Source organism: Stegodyphus dumicola, chromosome 10, assembly GCF_044657685.1.
Source record: "Stegodyphus dumicola isolate Sdum_Otavi_A_Nest chromosome 10, ASM4465768v1".
NCBI lineage: Eukaryota > Metazoa > Arthropoda > Arachnida > Araneae > Eresidae > Stegodyphus > Stegodyphus dumicola.
Genome location: NC_140777.1, coordinates 8,787,332 through 8,806,597, shown reverse-complemented (window position 1 = coordinate 8,806,597; position 19,266 = coordinate 8,787,332). Strand labels below are relative to the sequence as shown.

At 36.1% G+C, this 19,266-nt stretch overlaps 1 protein-coding gene across 1 annotated transcript; it reads right to left on the bottom strand.

Moving 5' to 3' along the window:
• Positions 1-209: 209 nt before the first annotated feature.
• Positions 210-1,496, bottom strand: LOC146994885 (uncharacterized protein F54H12.2-like). Its single transcript, XM_085826087.1, has one exon. The coding sequence runs from the start codon at positions 1,494-1,496 to the stop codon at positions 210-212; it is 1,287 nt and encodes a 428-aa protein (XP_085682213.1).
• Positions 1,497-19,266: the final 17,770 nt, after the last annotated feature.

Genomic DNA, 19,266 nt, shown 5'->3' with positions numbered 1-19,266 from the left:
CACTTCTTCGTACACTTGATGTTTCTTTGATGGGAAAATTTCAATAATTTTTTCGGCAAAAGCGAGAAAGAATGCAATGCGCAGGTTCGCTATTTTATTGGAAAACATCATATCGCCTATACTTCGAATTACCTCCTCGCCTGCACCCGCCTCCTTAGCTAGTTCGATAATTTCATTTCCGTATATTTGCAAAACTTCGTCCATGATTTTTAATAATCTGTCGTGACTCCGCGTGACTTGTCTATTTCAATTATGTTCCTGTATTCAGCATAGACTATCAGGGTAACTGTTTCTGGCAAGGCCGCTGCAAATTTGATATCAATGGCTATGTTTCCGCTCTTATTTATGCTTACGTGGCTTTCATTAGATGCCATATCTGGAGTCAAATCAACGGCATATAATGTATACCCATCTTTGTATTCATCAAAGGAGATATTAATGTTGGGGCTTGAATGATATCGATTTAAATCTGTAAAGATGCTTAAATAACTTCGCCCATAAAATGTTTTTACGAAATTGGGCTGATAGGGTTTGGAAGGTATCATCTGTCCCCCATTTAATATGCATAGGTAGTTTAGGTTATAGTGATGAAATTTAAAAGGATTTCTGTTGATGCTTCCATTATAGGCGGCATTAGATACAAAACCTAGAATGAGACGTGTGGGTAGCTGACCAATAAAAGCGTTTGCTATAGTTGTCGATTGCAAACCGCTCGATATTGCAAAACTTTTTATGTCAATCCTACGAATGGGCATCTTAATAACTCCTTTTTCTAAAGCCTTTTCGTGTGCTATTAGGATGGAGGGAGCCACGCTGACTTTTCTCACGTATAGTTTTGCTAGCTGAATTCTAATTTTATAATTGTCGTTTGCCGACATCAAAGTAAAAACATCTTTATGCCTTTCCAGTTTAATGCGTACATTAACCCCGTTGACTAACAATTTCGGTTGAGTGGCCAAATCGAAGTGCAATGGTCCCACGAGGTCGAGGCTTTGGCTAAGCTTGCAACGATTTGCACGCGTTGTATAACCTTCGTTTTCGTCTCCCACAACATCATGCTTAGATGCAGTATCTTTTGCAAATAAGCCAGCACTCAGTAGATTATCTTGACCTGATTTGGAATAGAACAACAAACTTTCCAAAAGGGCTCTATAAGAATAATTCACTTGTGACGAAACCTGTTTATCATTTAAAAATATTGAACAGTCGGAAAACAATGTGTTTAAAATATAATTAACAGGTGCCACCCCGTCGGCGTCGGTGAGATTGGTATCGTTTTTTTTCGTTATTTTAAGTCGTGTGTGTAGTATCGTATGCGCCAAATCCAAATAGTGTTCACCATTACCGCTAATGTAAAATTCTATGGGCGTCTTATCAGACAATGAAGATACGGGGTGGATTTCCACGAAGGAAGAGGAATCGATGCCCAGTTGTACGGCAACACCATTAAAGAGATCCAATTCGCTCTTAAGGCATATAACCCCCTGAGTTTCCATTACTATTAATCTTTATGTAAAAATATCTGCTTTTGTCTTACAACGCTTGCTCTTTGATTGACGATTTTTCCTCTTGCGCTTTCTTTTTATACCTTCTCCCCTCTGTAATTTTTCAAAAATATCACTTTTTATTTTATTAGAGGTCTCACGTAACCTGCTCCGAGCAGAGTCCTTAAATGACGATCCCGCTGCAACATCTGACAAGACGTTCTTTCCTGTTTGCATCAACTGTTTGCCCAAATAACGACCGGCTCTAAGTGCCAACGGCGTAATGTATCGGCGCAAATCTCCAAAAAACCCATAACCTCGTTGGTGAGGTATACCTTGAAAGTAAACACCACCGCCACCACCAACTTGAGCACAATAATAGGATTCGCACTCTTTCTGATTTAAGTGCATTTCTCTAAGGATGTTTTAAGAAAGTGAGAGGAAAGCTTGAAAAATCTTCAATTTATATAGTTTTCTTACGGCGAAAAGACAGGACTACAAATGTTTTTCCTCCCGTAAAGGTAATTTTTTTCCCGCTACTCGTTCTCAGTTCTATTTCTATCTTTTCCACATAGTGCTTTCGCAAAAGAAAATATATAGTTTTTTCATAATGCTTCACAATTTGATCATTTTTTTCATTCACGCAGGGAATAACCCTTAGCAGCGGAACATGCACATCTCCAACGTGATGTGATTCGATTAAATCGCTGTACACAAAAATTTCTGTAATGCCCCCGTCCAGTTCTAAAGGATAGTCGCTTATATATTTTCCGCTCTTGAAATGGGTGTTGACGAATCCCAGCATGTCTGCCAGCCCTTTCCCAAATGCCAGCTCCGATTCTGGAGGAACTTCTAAAAACACTTTTGAATTCGCTAATTGTCTTAAATGTACGTGTTGAAATTCGCGAAATAAAGTTTCCGGTGATTTATATACGCCTACGCTGACATGCAAATGTAAACTTTCTTTTTCAGTCATAGTTACTTCGGGATATCCTTTAATTATAAGTTCCACAGCTTCCCCCTCCTCCACAGTTAGGGGCAAAAGCACAGGAAACTTTCGCGTTTGCGAAATTATAAGGTTTTCGCGGACGCCGAGTATCCTTAAAAGGGAGGATGCTCTTTCTTGAGTAATATGCAGCTCCGTGTTTTCTGACACCTTTATTTCTAGTTGGGACTTCGTCTGATCGTAGGTGAAAGTGACAAAATTTTCCAATTTAAGATCTTGGATATTTTTTGCTACGTCGCCAAAGAGACCCCTAGATACATCTGCTTTTATTAAGGTTAACGGAATCAAATGCAGTTTCGTGCTAGAAGGGCTCCTATTTATGATTGAAAATAACTGATCTTTGTTTTCAGCTATTGATCTGAATCTCATCACTTGAGATTTTTTATTAATAGTATCTTCATCTGGTAAGTAAAACATCTGTAACATTTTAGGAGCTTTTCTCTTAGAAATGTGTACTTCGAAACCATTTGCAAGAACCCAGCGAATACTCCTCCCTTCATGTTCTAGAACGAATTTCACAGCGTCCTCTCTACCGAGAATGGTACTAATTTTATCATTCAGTTTTGATAAAAATTCCTCTAGAGAAACATCTGCGTTTACCGAAACTAAAACGCCATAATTAAATGATAAAGTATGACGTGAAAATTTAATAGGAATGCTTTTCTCCACATTCCTAGTTATTACATAGTCATTATTATACTCTCCCACATTATACCAATTTCGTGGAATAAAAATTTCAGTTAGACCTACTTCCCAAGAATCGTTCAATAACAGAGGAGAGGCGAGTTTTGTTCGATAAGATGATTGATTGTTTTGAGGGAAATACTGCATGCTCGCATTGCTGGGTAGAGTAACGTAGAATTCGTCTGTCATTTCATCCATGACGCTTTCACCCACGAATTAAACCGTCGATCAAAGCCTTTCCACTTGACGAAATATTCTTTCTTAGCACCGACACCTCTCGTTTGCAGAATTTTTTCCACTCTCCAGAAATCGTGAGAACTCTTTAATACTTTTTGTATCTCTTGTTCGTAAAACCTTCTTTTCAGAACTGTTCCTTTTAAATCTTTAAGCAGATATGTCGGAGGACTCGAAGGATATCTCTTATATATGACAAAAACCTCATCCGTCCAACTGGGCAAATAACCTTTGCGAAATGCTCGCCTTGTTTTAGAAATCCTCACCTGGTCGTTTACCTCAAATTTGTATCTCGGTTTTATGCTATAGCCATACAGATTTTCAAAAATTTCACTTTCTAGTTCCGGCTTCACGTCGGCAGGTGCATAACCAGTACTACGATGAATACTCAAATTATAGCTTTTCAAAACTGATTTCAAGACATGCACATACCTGTAGGAATTGGTATAAGTAAATATTCGATAGAGTTTAGATTTTAGCGTTCGATTAAATCGCTCTACAACACTCGCCTTGTATTCGCTGTTAGAGGCATAATGATGTATTCCATGTCTTCTAAAATAGTCACGAACTTTTTTATTAAAAAATTCTTTTCCCTCATCTGTTTGTAAATTCACCACAAAATTTGTCTCCTTAAATAGCTTCTTAAATCCTTCGAGTACAGAATCTGCACTCTTCGATTTTAAAGGAATGGCATACCCGCGTTTAGAAAACACATCAATTGCTGTTAATAAATATTTTACACCATCGTTATATTTAGAGAGCTTAGACAAATCAATCAAATCGCATTGCATTAATTCTCCAATGCCGAAAGACAACACCTTCCGTCGTTTGAAATTAAAGCGAACTGGTTTATGTAACGTATAAGCATCCTGTTTCATTAACCATCGACGCGTCGTTTTCAACGGAAGTTGTGCGGCACGAGCCAATCTTACCACTCCGCCATACGAAGCGGGGTTTTCTACATCGTAATAGATATTTTCTAAAATTGCGTCGGCATCGTTTAAAGCTCCTCCCATTCCTCTTTATAAGGTGCTTGACTTTGGGATCTCCCTCTTCTTTCCTGCTGTACTTTATATCTCTGCTGTTTTCTTTTTGTTTGATGATCGAAGTCTTTCACATTTGATGGGGGCCATCGAAAGACATTTTCCTCGCCGCTCGAGGATTTATTTTCCGTGAGGGGGTAGTGCGATGAGGTATCTCTCATGCGAGACAACACATTCTGATTCCCTATCCATGAGCGCGGTATATTAATTTCTTCGATAGCCTTTAGAAATACATCGAAATGCCTTGGCTCTTGAGCATTTTTTATATTTCTCATTAGGTAATTAAAGAAATCCACCATACTGGATCCCTGAATCGTTTTACCGTCAAGAATAATTTCTCCGCGATCGTTCCATGAATAAAGCCTCGATTTTAATTTTTCGGCGACCAGAGGCACCAATCTAGAAAATTTCTGGGGTGTTGATAGAATAATATCCCTAATAACAGGATCTTCCACTTGCTGGAATCCCTTCTCTTCTTTAGTTTCTTTCGCTTCATTCGCAAGGCTCACACGTATAGGTTCTGGTGGTGCGTGCACTGTTCTGTGATACCGCGTGATTAGTTGCCCCAACAACTTTGCTTTCATGTCGTCGGGTAATTTTGCTCTTTCTAATAACGTGTCTATGTCATCTTCCAATCTCAATTCTGGCTTCTGAAGATGATAAGACGATACCAATTCTTCGGGTATGAGAGCCACTCTTTTGGCCATTGTAGCCCAAAATTGGGATTAAGAATTTTTTTTACAGTCGTTTGCTAATAACTGGTCCTAAAATACCACCCAAGGCAGATATTATTGCCGGAGCAATCAATGGTAAAAAGCCTCCCGATTGGTTGACTAAATTTTTTTTTTCTTTTGTATGCTTTCGTGTTTTTTAGATAGCAACCTTAAGAGATTCTTATATTTTTTCAGCTTACGTACATTAACGGGGATATTTCCATTCAAAATATTTAAACAAACTTCGCAGAGAGATAAAATTTGATCCTTATTTGCAGTCTGTAACAAAGCACGTTTCTGCGATGGGTGGGAATGAGCTAATATTCGCAAGAAATGATACTGCTTTTTCAAATTCTTCTTCGTCATTTCGGACGAAATAACCACAGTATTCCGTCTTTATCTGGAAACAGATTTTCGCGCATCCGATACTTCTCCGATGTTTGAGGGTGTAAGTCAATAACTAAATAACCAAAGGGTTTCGTTGTTGCTTTTATATAAGCATCCGTCAAAAAATGCCAGTTCTGAGGATATAACTATCGTCCTAAGCAACTAACTTGGGAGACATCTCTTGCATTTTTAAACAAAATGATATAATGCGCATTAAGACTAATGTCGCGCATAACTTTTAAACGAGGGAATAAGTTTTGTAATATCACTATAACGCTGACTTCACAATGGTGTGAGGCGGCAGTAAAAAGATCGGCAATTTTCTCATTTAGTCGATGCATCAGGTCATCGACCACTATCAAATCCCCTTTTTCGTATCTATCCGGAAGACCTTGAATGAATTCAATGTCTGGTTCTTCCCAAAACCAAGGTACGGAATACGAATAACACCATTTTACTTTTCTGATAGGGGCTTCATATATTCGATTTCGTATCATTTCGCGTACCAACGAAGTTTTACCTGATTGACTCGGGCCAATAACCAAACAGGAACTTGGATGTTTGAATTTTAACATCGCTGATAAATTCCTTTTTTTTTCTTTAACAAAAATATATTTACATTCATCCAACCGTTTCCGATATCCGAGGACTCAAATGTCTATACATTTTGTCTGCAAAAACTGCATAGTTTCATAAATTCCCCCCCTCATCATTTGTACGCCAATTATATCGGCTTTCAACATATCGATATCTTTCCAAAAATAACGTATATCATAAACTCTTTTATTCTCTTTTACACATACATGTAAAAACAATTTTCGACCAATATAAACCGATTCCTTACAAGTAGAATTTCTTAAATCCACTTTCCCTTCACCCCATTCACAATTCCTCATTAATTCTCCGAAAAATATTCCTACGACGACTATTGTTATTGCCAAAAATAAAACGAAATTTATAATAAAAATACTCCATTTTGTTGCACTCATCTTGCATCTACTACTCTTAATTCTCACTTTCAACTCCCTTTTTATACTAAATATTTCCAAAAAGAAAAAAAAAAAAAAAAAACGAACCCAATGAATGACCTGACGTTTTATGAGTTACTGCTGGTCGTCTCCGACCCCCCGCCGTCCAAAGAAGGTTAAAAAAACTACCAAAAAGAAAAGAAGAAGATACTACTTTAAAGAAAATTGAAGGCGTTTTATGAATGGTGTACGAGGGGGACAAGCATTCACAACGTCGCTGCTGTCCTTCACTTACACCATCCAAAAAAAACGTTAAAAATACTACAAAAAAAAAGCACTCACAGCTGGTGGCTATCAAACAAAAGAAACCTACCGAACGACAACAAACATGTTCCAAAAGTCAACAACCGAGAGGTCAGTCTCTAACTAAAGCAATCCCATTTTAGAAAAACATAGTATATGACAAACAGTCTCGCCTACATTACCGCCTACTACTACATCCAAGTACTTTTGAAGGTCGACTGCACTTCCGGGGTTCAGGGATACTCAAATCCTAACTACTGACGCTACTGCTATGGGGGGTAAATTTTGAATATAAATTTGGACAATAGTTGCTTCAAGAGCCTCCATGTGCGGAGTTGGAATTCTACTGTGTTTGACAGTGCGTTTTACATAAATAGCAGTGCCACCACTAGCGCGAATAGCGTCACTGTTACTAGCCGCTCTATCATTGCGGTAGCAGTAATAATTAGGAATATTGGCGCTACGTTCCTCAACCAGATGAGTTTCCTGAACAAGGAAGAGGTCCACAGCATGCTCACTGATATAGTCCCGTAATTCATGTATTTTGGGAAGAACGCCGTTCGCATTCCAGAAGCCGATAAGAAGATTGTCTCTATTTGAGGCGTTGAATGTTGCAGTTTAAGAAGTGAGAGCACAGTAGCTTTCAAAGATATAGAATGCTCTCTCCGGTCCTGAAGTAGCGGTTTTTAGTTGAGGAAGAGCCTTCCGGAATGCTGCTAGCAACAGGTTCTGCTCGATTCCAAACTCCCTTGCTATTTGAAAGACACTCCTGAGTGTGTCTGTACAGGAGTTGTCGTCCGGAGCTGCAGTTGGGGCTAGAACCTGGGCCGGTGGTTTCTCCAGCGCAGGAACAGTCGCAGGAACAGTAGAGATGGTTGGTGCTGCTGCGTTACTAGCAGGAACGGACGTTCTTCCGGGATTTGTACGCTTGTTTGCTACTACTGATGAGAATAAGGGGGCCGTGCTGCTAAATGGAGTAGGAGCGGGAGCGGGTACAAAATTTTGTTTCCCGGCACCTAGGATTTTCGAAACGGGATTAGATGGGATCCTCTGTTTCTGGGTCTTGTTAGCTGGATTCCTTGGACAGTGGTTCCAGTTCGCCGCATGTCCTCCTGAGCAATTTGCGCAGATGTTGGGCTCCTCAAATGGCTTGGGGCAGTCCCGGGCAAAGTGAGGTCCGGCGCATCGCAGACATCTAACTGGAAGTGTGCATACAGCACTGGAATGGAAAAATCCTTGGCATCTCCAGCATTGGGAGACCTTTCCTTTGCGGCCACGGTGTTTTTCGACTTGGATGTCCATGCCGAAGATTTGTGTCTCCTCGAAGATGTCATATACACTGATGGTCGGGTTTAGTTGTATGAGAAACAGAGGCATTGGGTGCCGGGATTTGTAACGTCTTAACTGCGTTACACTAATCACGCTATAACCCATCAGAGAGAGTTCGGATTTTATTTCCTCCGTCTCAGTTTTCACCGGGAAACCCCGAATGATAACTTTGAGGGGACGATCCTGCTTCAGATGGAATGATTTGTATTCCGCGCCCTGATTTCTCAGGACGTGGTCTACAGATCGATACTCCTCTTCAGAGGTTACCGTGATTCGTAGATAGTGGCCTTTCATTCGGCATTGGGCTTTTGGTACAGTTCTCTGTACGACTTTGACTAAGAATTTCCAGTCGTTCGGAACGACAAAAAAGTGCGGAATATTCTTAGCGGAAGGGGGAGGGGGAGGCCCGCTTTCGCTCCGCTCCGATGCTTCTTCCTGAATTTCTCCTTCCTCTAGTGAGGGGGGGGGAGGCAGAACTGGTTTTTTCACTCCTCTCGCTCCAAGATGGAGGCGAAGAAGAAGTGGCTTCCTTTGAACTTTGCTTATCAGGCACTTTATCTAGGTCTTTTAGAGTTGGCTTTTTAGCTATGAGGTGTTTTGAAGGTATTGAAAATCCTTCGGAGTCAACTTTAGGCTTTTTTTGGGGTGGTTGTTTGGCTGACATTTTAGCTTTAGTAGGGGTTGTTTTTGGAGTATTATTCGATGATTTTTTAGGAGATTTCGGATTATATTTTTCACGATGATCAAAAATTAGTTTAGCAGGTTTGATAATAGAATTTTTATCACTGCTATTAGAATTATTGTTAGTTCTCTCAGATTGCGGCATCTTTTTGACAGATTTTGAAATAACATCCAATTGTGAATCACTATCTGGAGGGTTTTCGCATGCGCGAAAAAGTTTTTGAAAGCACTCTTCTTCAGTGCTTGGGATTGCGAATAGGGGGAGATTCAGGCGTTTGGCGAGAGAGGTTAGTGAAAAGAGTACTACCTGGGATTCCTTTTCCACTTGCTTGAGGTCGAAGTGCTCGAGTGGCGTTGTCCTTCTGGATCTGGTCAGCGTCGCCTCTAGCTCTGCAAATCTCGATTTTAATGCATAAAGTTGTTTAATCTGCAGAAGCAGATTATCAACGATGATTTCTTCTTTATTTATGGTCGGCTCAGGAACATCCGTCACAGGCTCAGCTGGAGGAGAATCGATGATGACGGTCGTATCCATAGGCTTCGGTGAGTCTACGGGGCCGGCCCGTGCGTCCGGCGTTGGCGAGGGAGAAGGCGAGGAGCTCATGACAGGACGTCTGCTCTCTTCGGTGGCTACCCTGCGAATCCCCCTTTTCCTCCTTCAGGAAAATTCTCTGTGTGGGTTGCAACAATTATCAGGGTTACCATATTCTGGCGCACGTACGCTCACTTCCTATGTAAACAAATCCGCAATTTCGCCAAGTCCCGGTTATGGAAACATCCCCGCACAAAATATTTAATGTAAAAATGTGGTTCTAGTCTCATACTTGTAAAGAAAAATAGACCAAAAAGAAAAAAACAATGTAAGCTACTACGATCGTCTAAATTTTCACATAATTTTAGTAGTGGAAAAAAAAGATTCCTTAAGCTTGTATGTCTTGTCTACCCCATTCAACAAGTAATAAACACATTAAATATTTCAATGTTTATTTCATTAATAAAACTTACCTTTTTTGCTGGCGAAATATAATTAGTACATTTTTTAAAACATATAAAAACATTCTTTTTCTCGGCCACATCACATTAGTCGAAAAATTGAATCATGCAAGATCATTTTTAAGTAAGGTATGCTCAAATTTATTAGTACATAATATTCAAATGATAAAGCATCTACATGAACAAGCTTTAAAAAAGTATTTCTAAACTGTAATAAAAAAATAAATTTTCCAAAATACAGCTTCAGTAGAATGCAAAAAATATATTTCTGCATCTGCACACTGAACCAAATTATCAAGCCTGAAATTATCACTTTTCAGTCTTTAAGCACATTGTTTTTCAGGTTAAAAGTAAAGATGGAACATTAATTTCAGCCACAAAAACTCCATTTCACAACTAGTCAGTTATCAGCAACGTTCTCTCAACATTAGACACGATTACACGTGCACGGCTTTAGTTGTATATTCATAGTCAGTGCTGGTATTTTATTATTTATTACTAATTTCTAAACAGTAAAACATAGTAAAATTTGTAATACAGTAAATCCTAGTAAATAATATATTGCATTACTACAACCACGAAGAAAATAACACCACCATCGCACAACAATAACTAGAGCGGCGCCATATTGCTTGTTTGGGAAACTTCTGAGAGTGCGGGAGGGAGGTGAATTTTTTTCCTCACGTCAGCGTTAACAGGGAGAAAAGTTTTGCGATTGTGAATGAACTTGTTCGCGTTAAAGAGATGTTGGTTGATACCGGTGTTTATTTGTAATTCAGAAATGTAAGTGCTTATGTGTGTGTATTCAGAGAACCAACTCGTAGCAAAAACCACCTCCCTAAGACGACCGCCTCTGAAAGAAACCAGTATTTCTGAAAACATAAGTATACTTTGGCATTGAATATTCCCTCTGTAAGGCGACCATTCACAAAGAAAATTCTGCAAGTGTGTCTGGTCGCCTTAGAGATATTCATTCCGTAGATGCAATCTCCCTAAGACGACCACCTCTAAAAGATAAACGTATCTCTGAGAACGTGAGTATATATTGGTATTGAGCATCACCTCTCTAAGGCGACCACTTGCAAATATGAATTTTTATTTGTGGCTGGTCGCCTTAGAGAGACCTCGTTGTGTGTGGTGTATATGATTACTGTTATTGTTTCCGAAAAAAAATTTAAATCAAATAAATAAGCATATTTAGTAAAAACCCTCTCTAAAACGACCACCTGCGTTTCCAGGTTACTCTGATGGTCTTAAAGAGATCATATTTTCATTCTGTTAATTTTATTGTTTACAATAAGTCTATTAATGTCAGATAAAAAAATAGCATAAACCCATATACACCAGCAGAAGATTTATTATTATATTGATACCAGTAAGAAAACCAGTAAAAGTCAATATAAACCTATACAAATCAATACAAAGTTCTGCCATTGAAATGTTGGTTGTATGGGTGTCAATTGATACCAGTAAGAAAAACCCATAGAGATCAATAGAAACCAGTAAAAGTCAGTAGAGACTATCAAAAATTCTATAGGTACCAGTAGAAAGTATTACTGGTTTCTATGGGTCATTTTGAAACCAGTAAAAAAAACCCACAGAGACCAACAGAAACCAGTGAAAGTCAATAAAAACCCATAAAATCTTATGGGTACCCATAAAACAGTTTTACTGGTTTCTATGGGGCATTTTTAGTAGGGATCTTACGAGATTTAAACTGATGATCTATAATCAGGAAAAATCGATAATCCGGAATCGCCGAAGTCCCGATGAGTCCGGATTAACGACTTTTGACTGTATAAGATTTTATTAGAAAGCAACACAAATAAAGGCCATGTATCAGAATCTTTGCTTTAAAATTTAACCATTAGAAGGTTATGTGCAGATACTGTGTCTCGGTATTATAGACATGACATGAAAAAACACTGACAATAAACAAGATGCAAATATATTTGTTTCAGGTGATGACTCTAATTATGATTTTCCTCCATCTAAAGAAATCTTGATCTGAATTTGAAGGAATCAAATTTGCGGCATTTGTCATTCTCTGAGAGGAGAGACTTCTAGCAGTAACTAGAAAACTCTCACATATACTTCAATAACAAAAGATGGAAATATTGCACAATAAAAGGTTTTGCCAGAAAAGGAGAATTCATTTCCCTATTAATATCCTCTTATGAGTCTCACATGGACAATTAAATATTACTTCATACACAAGAATGATCACTTCTGATTTCTTTAAAGTTAAATACTTCTTGAATCACTAATAAAAAATTTATACATATTTAAAGTATGTATAATTTAGATAAAGGAACACCCCCTCTTCTGGTTTAAAAACTGTCACATCAACACTGTATTACTTGAAACTTCTCTTCATATATTTAGATCTAATTAATATACTTTTACAAGCCATCTAACTATAAATTCCACTTGCATTAGAAGTTTTCTTAAAAATTTGTGCCAAAAATAAAAGTATATATTAATGTAATCTCAATGCATATTTCAGAACATGAAACTCAGCTGAAAACCACACTAAAGTCATTGGTCGTGATTTTTTAATTTTATTTTAAAGTGTTTTTAAATTATCCTTTACTTAGATTTATGTTTTAGTGAAATTTACGCAACATAATCTTTTTTGACAAACAGAAGTGATGATGAAAAGTTAAATATACCACTTTCATGTAAACACTTTTCTTGTAAAAAAATTACAGTACTTTGTTATAATTTTGATTGGCTATTTTGGTATGGCAAAGCACAGAAATTCCGTGTTATAACAATTGATCAATATACTGAATATAAGCAGTTTTTAACGTGTTTAAACAACATGACAGTATTATAATTTACAGCAATCAATTGACAGCCTTTAGTGTGCATTGCTTATAAACTCATTCAGAAATGCTGATGACCTTACGTTTTTTTCAAGAGCAGTCAACAAATGACCTTCGATTCTGTCAAGCCTGAAAAATAAGCCCCCCACCCAACTTCCTTTCCTAAGGAGGTTTACTTTACAGCTGGCAAATCCTTGTCCACTCCATGAGTCTTTTCTCATTAAGACACAGCTGGATTAATCATTTAGCAAAATAAGCACTTGATAAGAATATGAAAGAAAGGATGCACCACAAAAATTTCCAACTGCCGATCTTACCACAGAACGATGCAGTTGAACTCAGACAGAGAAAGAAGTGTGTGTGGGGGGAAGAGGTGTAAATATATACGAAGGCTTTCAAAAGTCTTAATCTGACGTCGGATTAAGGGCATGTTTCAGTAAACTGAACTATTTTATGGAAAAAGCTAAAGTTGTTATAAAAGAAAACTATTTTTTTCCATGTACTGTCCTGAAACAAAGTTTTTTATTTTTTCATTATTGATTTACATTTTGATAAGAAGAGGGTGAGGTTTAACCTGTATTTTTTCGATCCTTTAAATAGTAGGACAACAGATGGCAAGCAATTTTTTACAGAATAATGTAGTATGTGCCAATGGTTCCTATTGGCTGCTAGTGAAATTAAATTTGCAGTTCTTATCGCTTTATAAGTTATTTTCTCCCTCCTTCCAGCATGCCTTCATGGTGTAACAGCAGCACACCTGGTATATATTCGATAGTCCCACCGAAGGCATTCCTCATTTCTCACGCTCCAACATCAAAATCCTAATGATCCTATAGTAGTGACAAAACTAAAAGGTGGTGTACAGTAACTCGTAATAACTAAGATTTGGCGACTGGATCTGTATTTCCAGTCAGCCTTGAAAAGGGGCAGCATATAAGGTATTTTCTCCCTTCTTCCAACATGCCTTCGTGGCGTAACAATAGCACATTCAGTGCATATTCCAGAGGTTCAGGCTTGAGTTCCGGGGAAGGCTCAAGCCTGAACCTCTGGAATAAACAATTTTCTCTTCAAGTAATATTGTGCTTTAACATGATAACTAGAAACTTGTATATACACTCAGTTTTTGCTGAATTAGGAAACCGAGTTAGTAGCAAAAGAGCAGTATTAGTTGAAGGTGGTGTACAGTAACTCGTAACAACTAAGATTTGGCGACTGGATCTGTATTTCCAGTCAGCCTTGAAAAGAAGCAGCATATAAAGTATTTTCTCCCTCCTTCCAACATGCCTTCGTGGCGTAATAATAGCACATTCAGTGCATATTCCAGAGGTTCAGGCTTGAGTCCCGGTGAAGGCATTGCACGTTTTTCAGGTATCCTGCTTCAAAATAACCCTAATGACTCAACAACTTATAAGTCAGTATATTTTGTTTTCAGAATAAATACCATTAATAAAAGTTTTTAAAATCGCTCATTTTATTTTGTACTTTGCTTGTCGAATTAAACTAAGAGACATAATATCTCTGATCTTTTAGTAAGTTTTATCCTGCAAAATCAGCTGATGGGTGGCAGTCATTATCAAAGCCAAATGAGCAGTAATTTGCTACAGTCAAAAGTCGTTAACTCGGACACCCATAATCCGGAATGATCTATAATCCGGACCTCAAAGCTACAAACATTCTGCGAAGACGCATGCGCAGAAACTAGACTAAGAACTAAGACTTTTATGGCTGCGAATATGCGTGTGCGCAAAATACGTTTACGAATGCGCGTTTAATGTATAACGGACGGTATAAGCTAAGCTGAAATTATCTAATTCAGTTAATGTTCCAGATTTTCCTTAATCTTCGAATTGGATTCGGCTTATTATTTTTTGCAGACTGTTAGAGCAATTTTATAAAAGTAAGCTTGAACTTTTGATTATGTCAAATAGAATTTCTGATATATATTTACTAATATGTAAAGGATCTACAAAGCGGAAGTATGTTTCGAAGTCCATTAAACAAAAAGTGGAATTGCATAATAAAGATGGATAAAGGCATATCCTTTGTTTACCTAAACTTTGTTTATCTTTAACGCCGCGGCGCGCAATGAATTGGAAGTTGATCTGTCAGCACTATCCTTATCTTCAGGGCAGATGTTTTTATTTTATTTGGTTTATAATTCCTTACTAAATGTAGTATTTCATCTTGATGTACTCTGTCTTTGATATGATTTAAATCAAATTCCTCGTCATTATAATTCGCTTCCGATAGCGAAGAAAGTGACAGAGGTTATTGAAAACGAAAAAATTTCGATTGACAAATTAGTCGACACAGCAATTATAGGACTTGAACAGCGGAACTTTGTAACTGAACAAGAAATTATGTCTGTTTATAGAATTAAAGAGAATGTATTATCACATAAAAAACGAAGCAACTTAAACAACTTACATTGAAAGAAATGTTTAATAAAGTAAACAAATAAATATTAAGCTTTTTTTTTTTTGTAAATTTTGATACCCTTTAGATCATAATTGTTCTTTATTTGATAAATTACGGTTTCATATTTTTAATTTTACAATTTCTGCATTTTGCAATCAGTACTGTGTGATTGCCAGTGATTGAATAATGTTAAAATGCATTGTTCATAAGGAAATCTTTGTGTTATAGATTTTATTTTGACACAAGCTGAAATTTGAATTATTAGGAAGCACTTTGAAAACCCGAATTATTTCCTGAATCATTAATCAGGCCAATATATAACATACAAATTTTCATACAAAATTATTTCTTTGAGCATATTATAAAGAGCCCATTTAATTTTATTATTTGTACAAATTTTAGACAAAAGTAGCATGTAACAGTTAAAGATTTATTGAAGCCTACTTGTTACTTGTGGTAACAAAGAAGTGTGAAAGATATTGCCACATTAGCGAACATGACGATCATTGATGCTTAGTTTAGAAATTTAATAATATATTGAGAAATGCTGGGAACTTTCAGAAGTAGACATTTTGGAAATGATGGGCTTGATAAGAAATTTGCATGGTTTTATTATTTATTCTTTAGTTAAGAATGGATTTTAGATGTTCATGTGAAAGAATTCTCTGTAATTATATGTGAAAGAATTGTTAAAGTTTGGCATTTAAAAAAAATGAATTAATAATATGCAATTATCTTTTTATTATATATATATTACTATATATTTCTAATGCACTATGTAAATGTCAGTGCTAAACAATTGAGATACTATTTTCGGGGCAATCTTTTCTTATACATGAAAAATTCTGATACTTTCTTATCATCTGCCCTCACAGCTTCAACTTATGCTAAAACAGCAAGAGTATGCACACAATAATAGCAAACTATGAATATGCATACCACACACATGTATTTACATGCTTTATATTTAATCTTTATTTCTGAATAGTATTCCATTAGATGAAAAATATGTGAATATTGACCCAATATATATATTTTTGTGTGTGTGCATCCTAAAATTTCTTGTTTCTTATAAAGTGCTTATTTGAATTACTACTTGTGAACAGAGCAGTAGATATGAACCGTAAACTAACCATTTTGCGAATTTTCACAGCTTTGCAGATAGAAAGCACCAAAATTTGTAATAATGTTAAGTTTAAATGATGTTCTATACTTTTGTGTTAATTTTTCTATTCTATTAATTCTATTACTGTGTTATCAAACTTTCTGCAGGAATTTCAACTGGTTAAGATGTTATTACCATGTGGAGAAGAATTTGGTTTTCAAGCTAGAAAAAATTGCAGCTGAAGGATTTTGTAGAAGGTCAGTCAAACTGGTTTTAGTTAATTATAATTTAATTTTGGATGAAGAATTCTCAAATTTATTTATCATAAGTGTCTAAAGGTCTTCTAAATTAAATTCTGCTTGTTTTTGAAATTTTTCATGACATTCATTCTTTGATTACTATTATTATTATTTTTTAATTTACTAACTTATGTCCAGGCACATAATGTTGCATTTAATGCCATACCTTAAATATTGTAAAATGTTAAAATAATACATTTCACTTAAAAATGTGGTTGTGACAGTAAATTTTCTGTTACATTTAATCATATCTATAAACATTGGTATACATCATTTTTCAATAATCTGTATATTATTTTGTGCATTTCTTTTACATCCAAGATCTGGCATATGACTTGCTTTTCAAACTGATAACATGGTGTAATAATGTAATCTAATGGTTAAAGTTTAGTATGGAACGGGCCAAATTTAATAAATTATTCTTTGACAGAAATTTATTCATGTGTTCAGTGTGTCTCATCTCTTTAAATTGCTAAAGTAAATTTTATGTACTTGCATTTAGGAATTTTGACTGTATCAGAGTAATTTTCAGTTATTATAACATGCAAAGGAAAAAATTCATTCATAGCTCCGTATTTAAAATTAGTTAATTAAAGTCCTTAATAAAGAGGGACGTTTTGTTGTTTTTAATGTCGATAGAGTTTAATTCAAAAATATGCCACATTAAGGGTTACTTTTTAACCTAATTTAAAATTTTCACTACTTTAACATGTCCAATAATTGTTATTTTAACTCCGATATTGTAATAATATCAAAATTCCTTACTTTTTGATAGGTAATCCAAATGTAAAACAAGAAAAGAAAAAATTAAAATCTAGAAGTATATTTATTTCATACCTCTAACAAATAAAAACAATGCAAGCACTTTTTACTGTCTATCTGCATAGTGTGGCATGTCTCGTAAGACTGAGATTTGTATGGTCAAATCCATGTTTCAGTTAAAGGAAAATGCATGCACTGTCTTCTGATTTTCCCTTCGATTAAGGATTCTGTATATACTAGCATAAGAAATATATTAGTTAATGCAGTGTTATACATCAATATTTATAGGCAATTATTGTGGCTATGTTTATTATAATTTTGTTCACTGTAATGGCTGGAGTGCCTAAACCATCATGCTGTGTAAACAAAACTCAAATCTTCATCTCTGCATACTGCTCCACTAGTGTTTAAACCACTGAAATGGTGATTATGGTAGAACATCTTTGGTAAAAATTTACTCTACTGTAACCCTTGGCGAATCGTTTCTTTTTTTTTATATCAAGATCGTCACCTGAGAGGATCGGCACCAATTTCAAGGTGGCCGCTACACAAAACCAAAATAAGAAGTCAAAGACATACACAAAATCTGTGTCCATGTACACATCGACCTATTAAAACGAACTGCACAAACTGGGCATTGTGCACTGCCTTAACTTTGTCCATGTACACATTGATCTATTTTCACTTTAAGAAAATCAGAAAATTAAAAATATCATAGTTACCAGAAAAAATTCACCACTGTCTTAACATACAGACAACCAAAAATACACAAACAGAGAGGAATAAGTTACCAAAAATACATATTTCCTAGCATAAAAACATTAAACAACAAATCTTCTAACAAAAATTAACACACAGAGACAAAAAAATAAATGAAACGTCATTTTTTTTCACTTACCTTTTTTTTCACATGCATATGTTTAGGCTTCCCACCACCATCCTCCAGGTAAGCAATTCAATTCAATTTTTCATCTCTTAGTCACCTCAGACATACTAAAACGATGGTACCCACACCAAAATAATAAATAGCATGTTCAAAATACAAGACCATACCACTTCCGTGCAACCAAACACAGCAATTGAAAAGAATGGTAAGAACCAAAAACCTGGGACCGTACAAAAGGTTTACTATTAAAAAAAGTAGCTCAAAACTAAATTTATCACAACACGTTGGCAATATTTGAAATAACTCCTTTTTATTGACAAAAAAAAAAGTTTTTTTTTTTTCCTAAAGGCTACTTTCGCCAACATTATCAACATTAGGGTTACTGAAAAACTTATTTGACGCAATGGGCTTCCACATTTCACAAACAACCACTTTGCGATTTTTTTTCAGACAGAAACCAAGGTGTACCATACAGTAAAGATTAGCCTAGCCACATCTTCATTTACTACTGTTACAAGTACTTCTTTGGTAAATTTCTGCGGTTAAATTCAAAAGTTTAAAATTGCATTAACATGATCAGATTCAGAGTCATAGCTAGGGTTTTCAGCGCTCAGGGACAACTGAAGATTTTGCGCCCCCTACTGCTTGCCAAGGATGGAAAACATTTAATTCTAAAATGTTCTAACATCAGTTTGGCACCCCTTGGATTCTGCACCTGGGGACAGATGCCCCTCCTTCCCCCTCTAGCTACGCCCCTGATCAGATTTTATTTTCTGCACGTAGCTAACAATTACATATGTGTTGTCAGATAAATGTTACCAGATGCAGTTAATTATTTTTTACTTGCCAATCTCATGAGACAAGTTTTTTTTTGCTCCTGCAAGACTTTACTTTGTGTTGCAAAATAAATTCATTCTCACTCTTTTTGGACTTGCCTACACATTAAATTTAAAATAGTTTTATGAATAGGTAAGATGTGATTATCATAATTTTGTTTCTCTCTTTATCTTGGTAACTTTATATGTTGATTCAGTATCCAGGTTACCTACCAGTGGCTGATTGATAAAACTGCTCATATGTTCAGCTGGTAGTTTGAGTTTATTTTCTGACATAAAAAATTTTAAAAGGCATCCCCCATGTTTA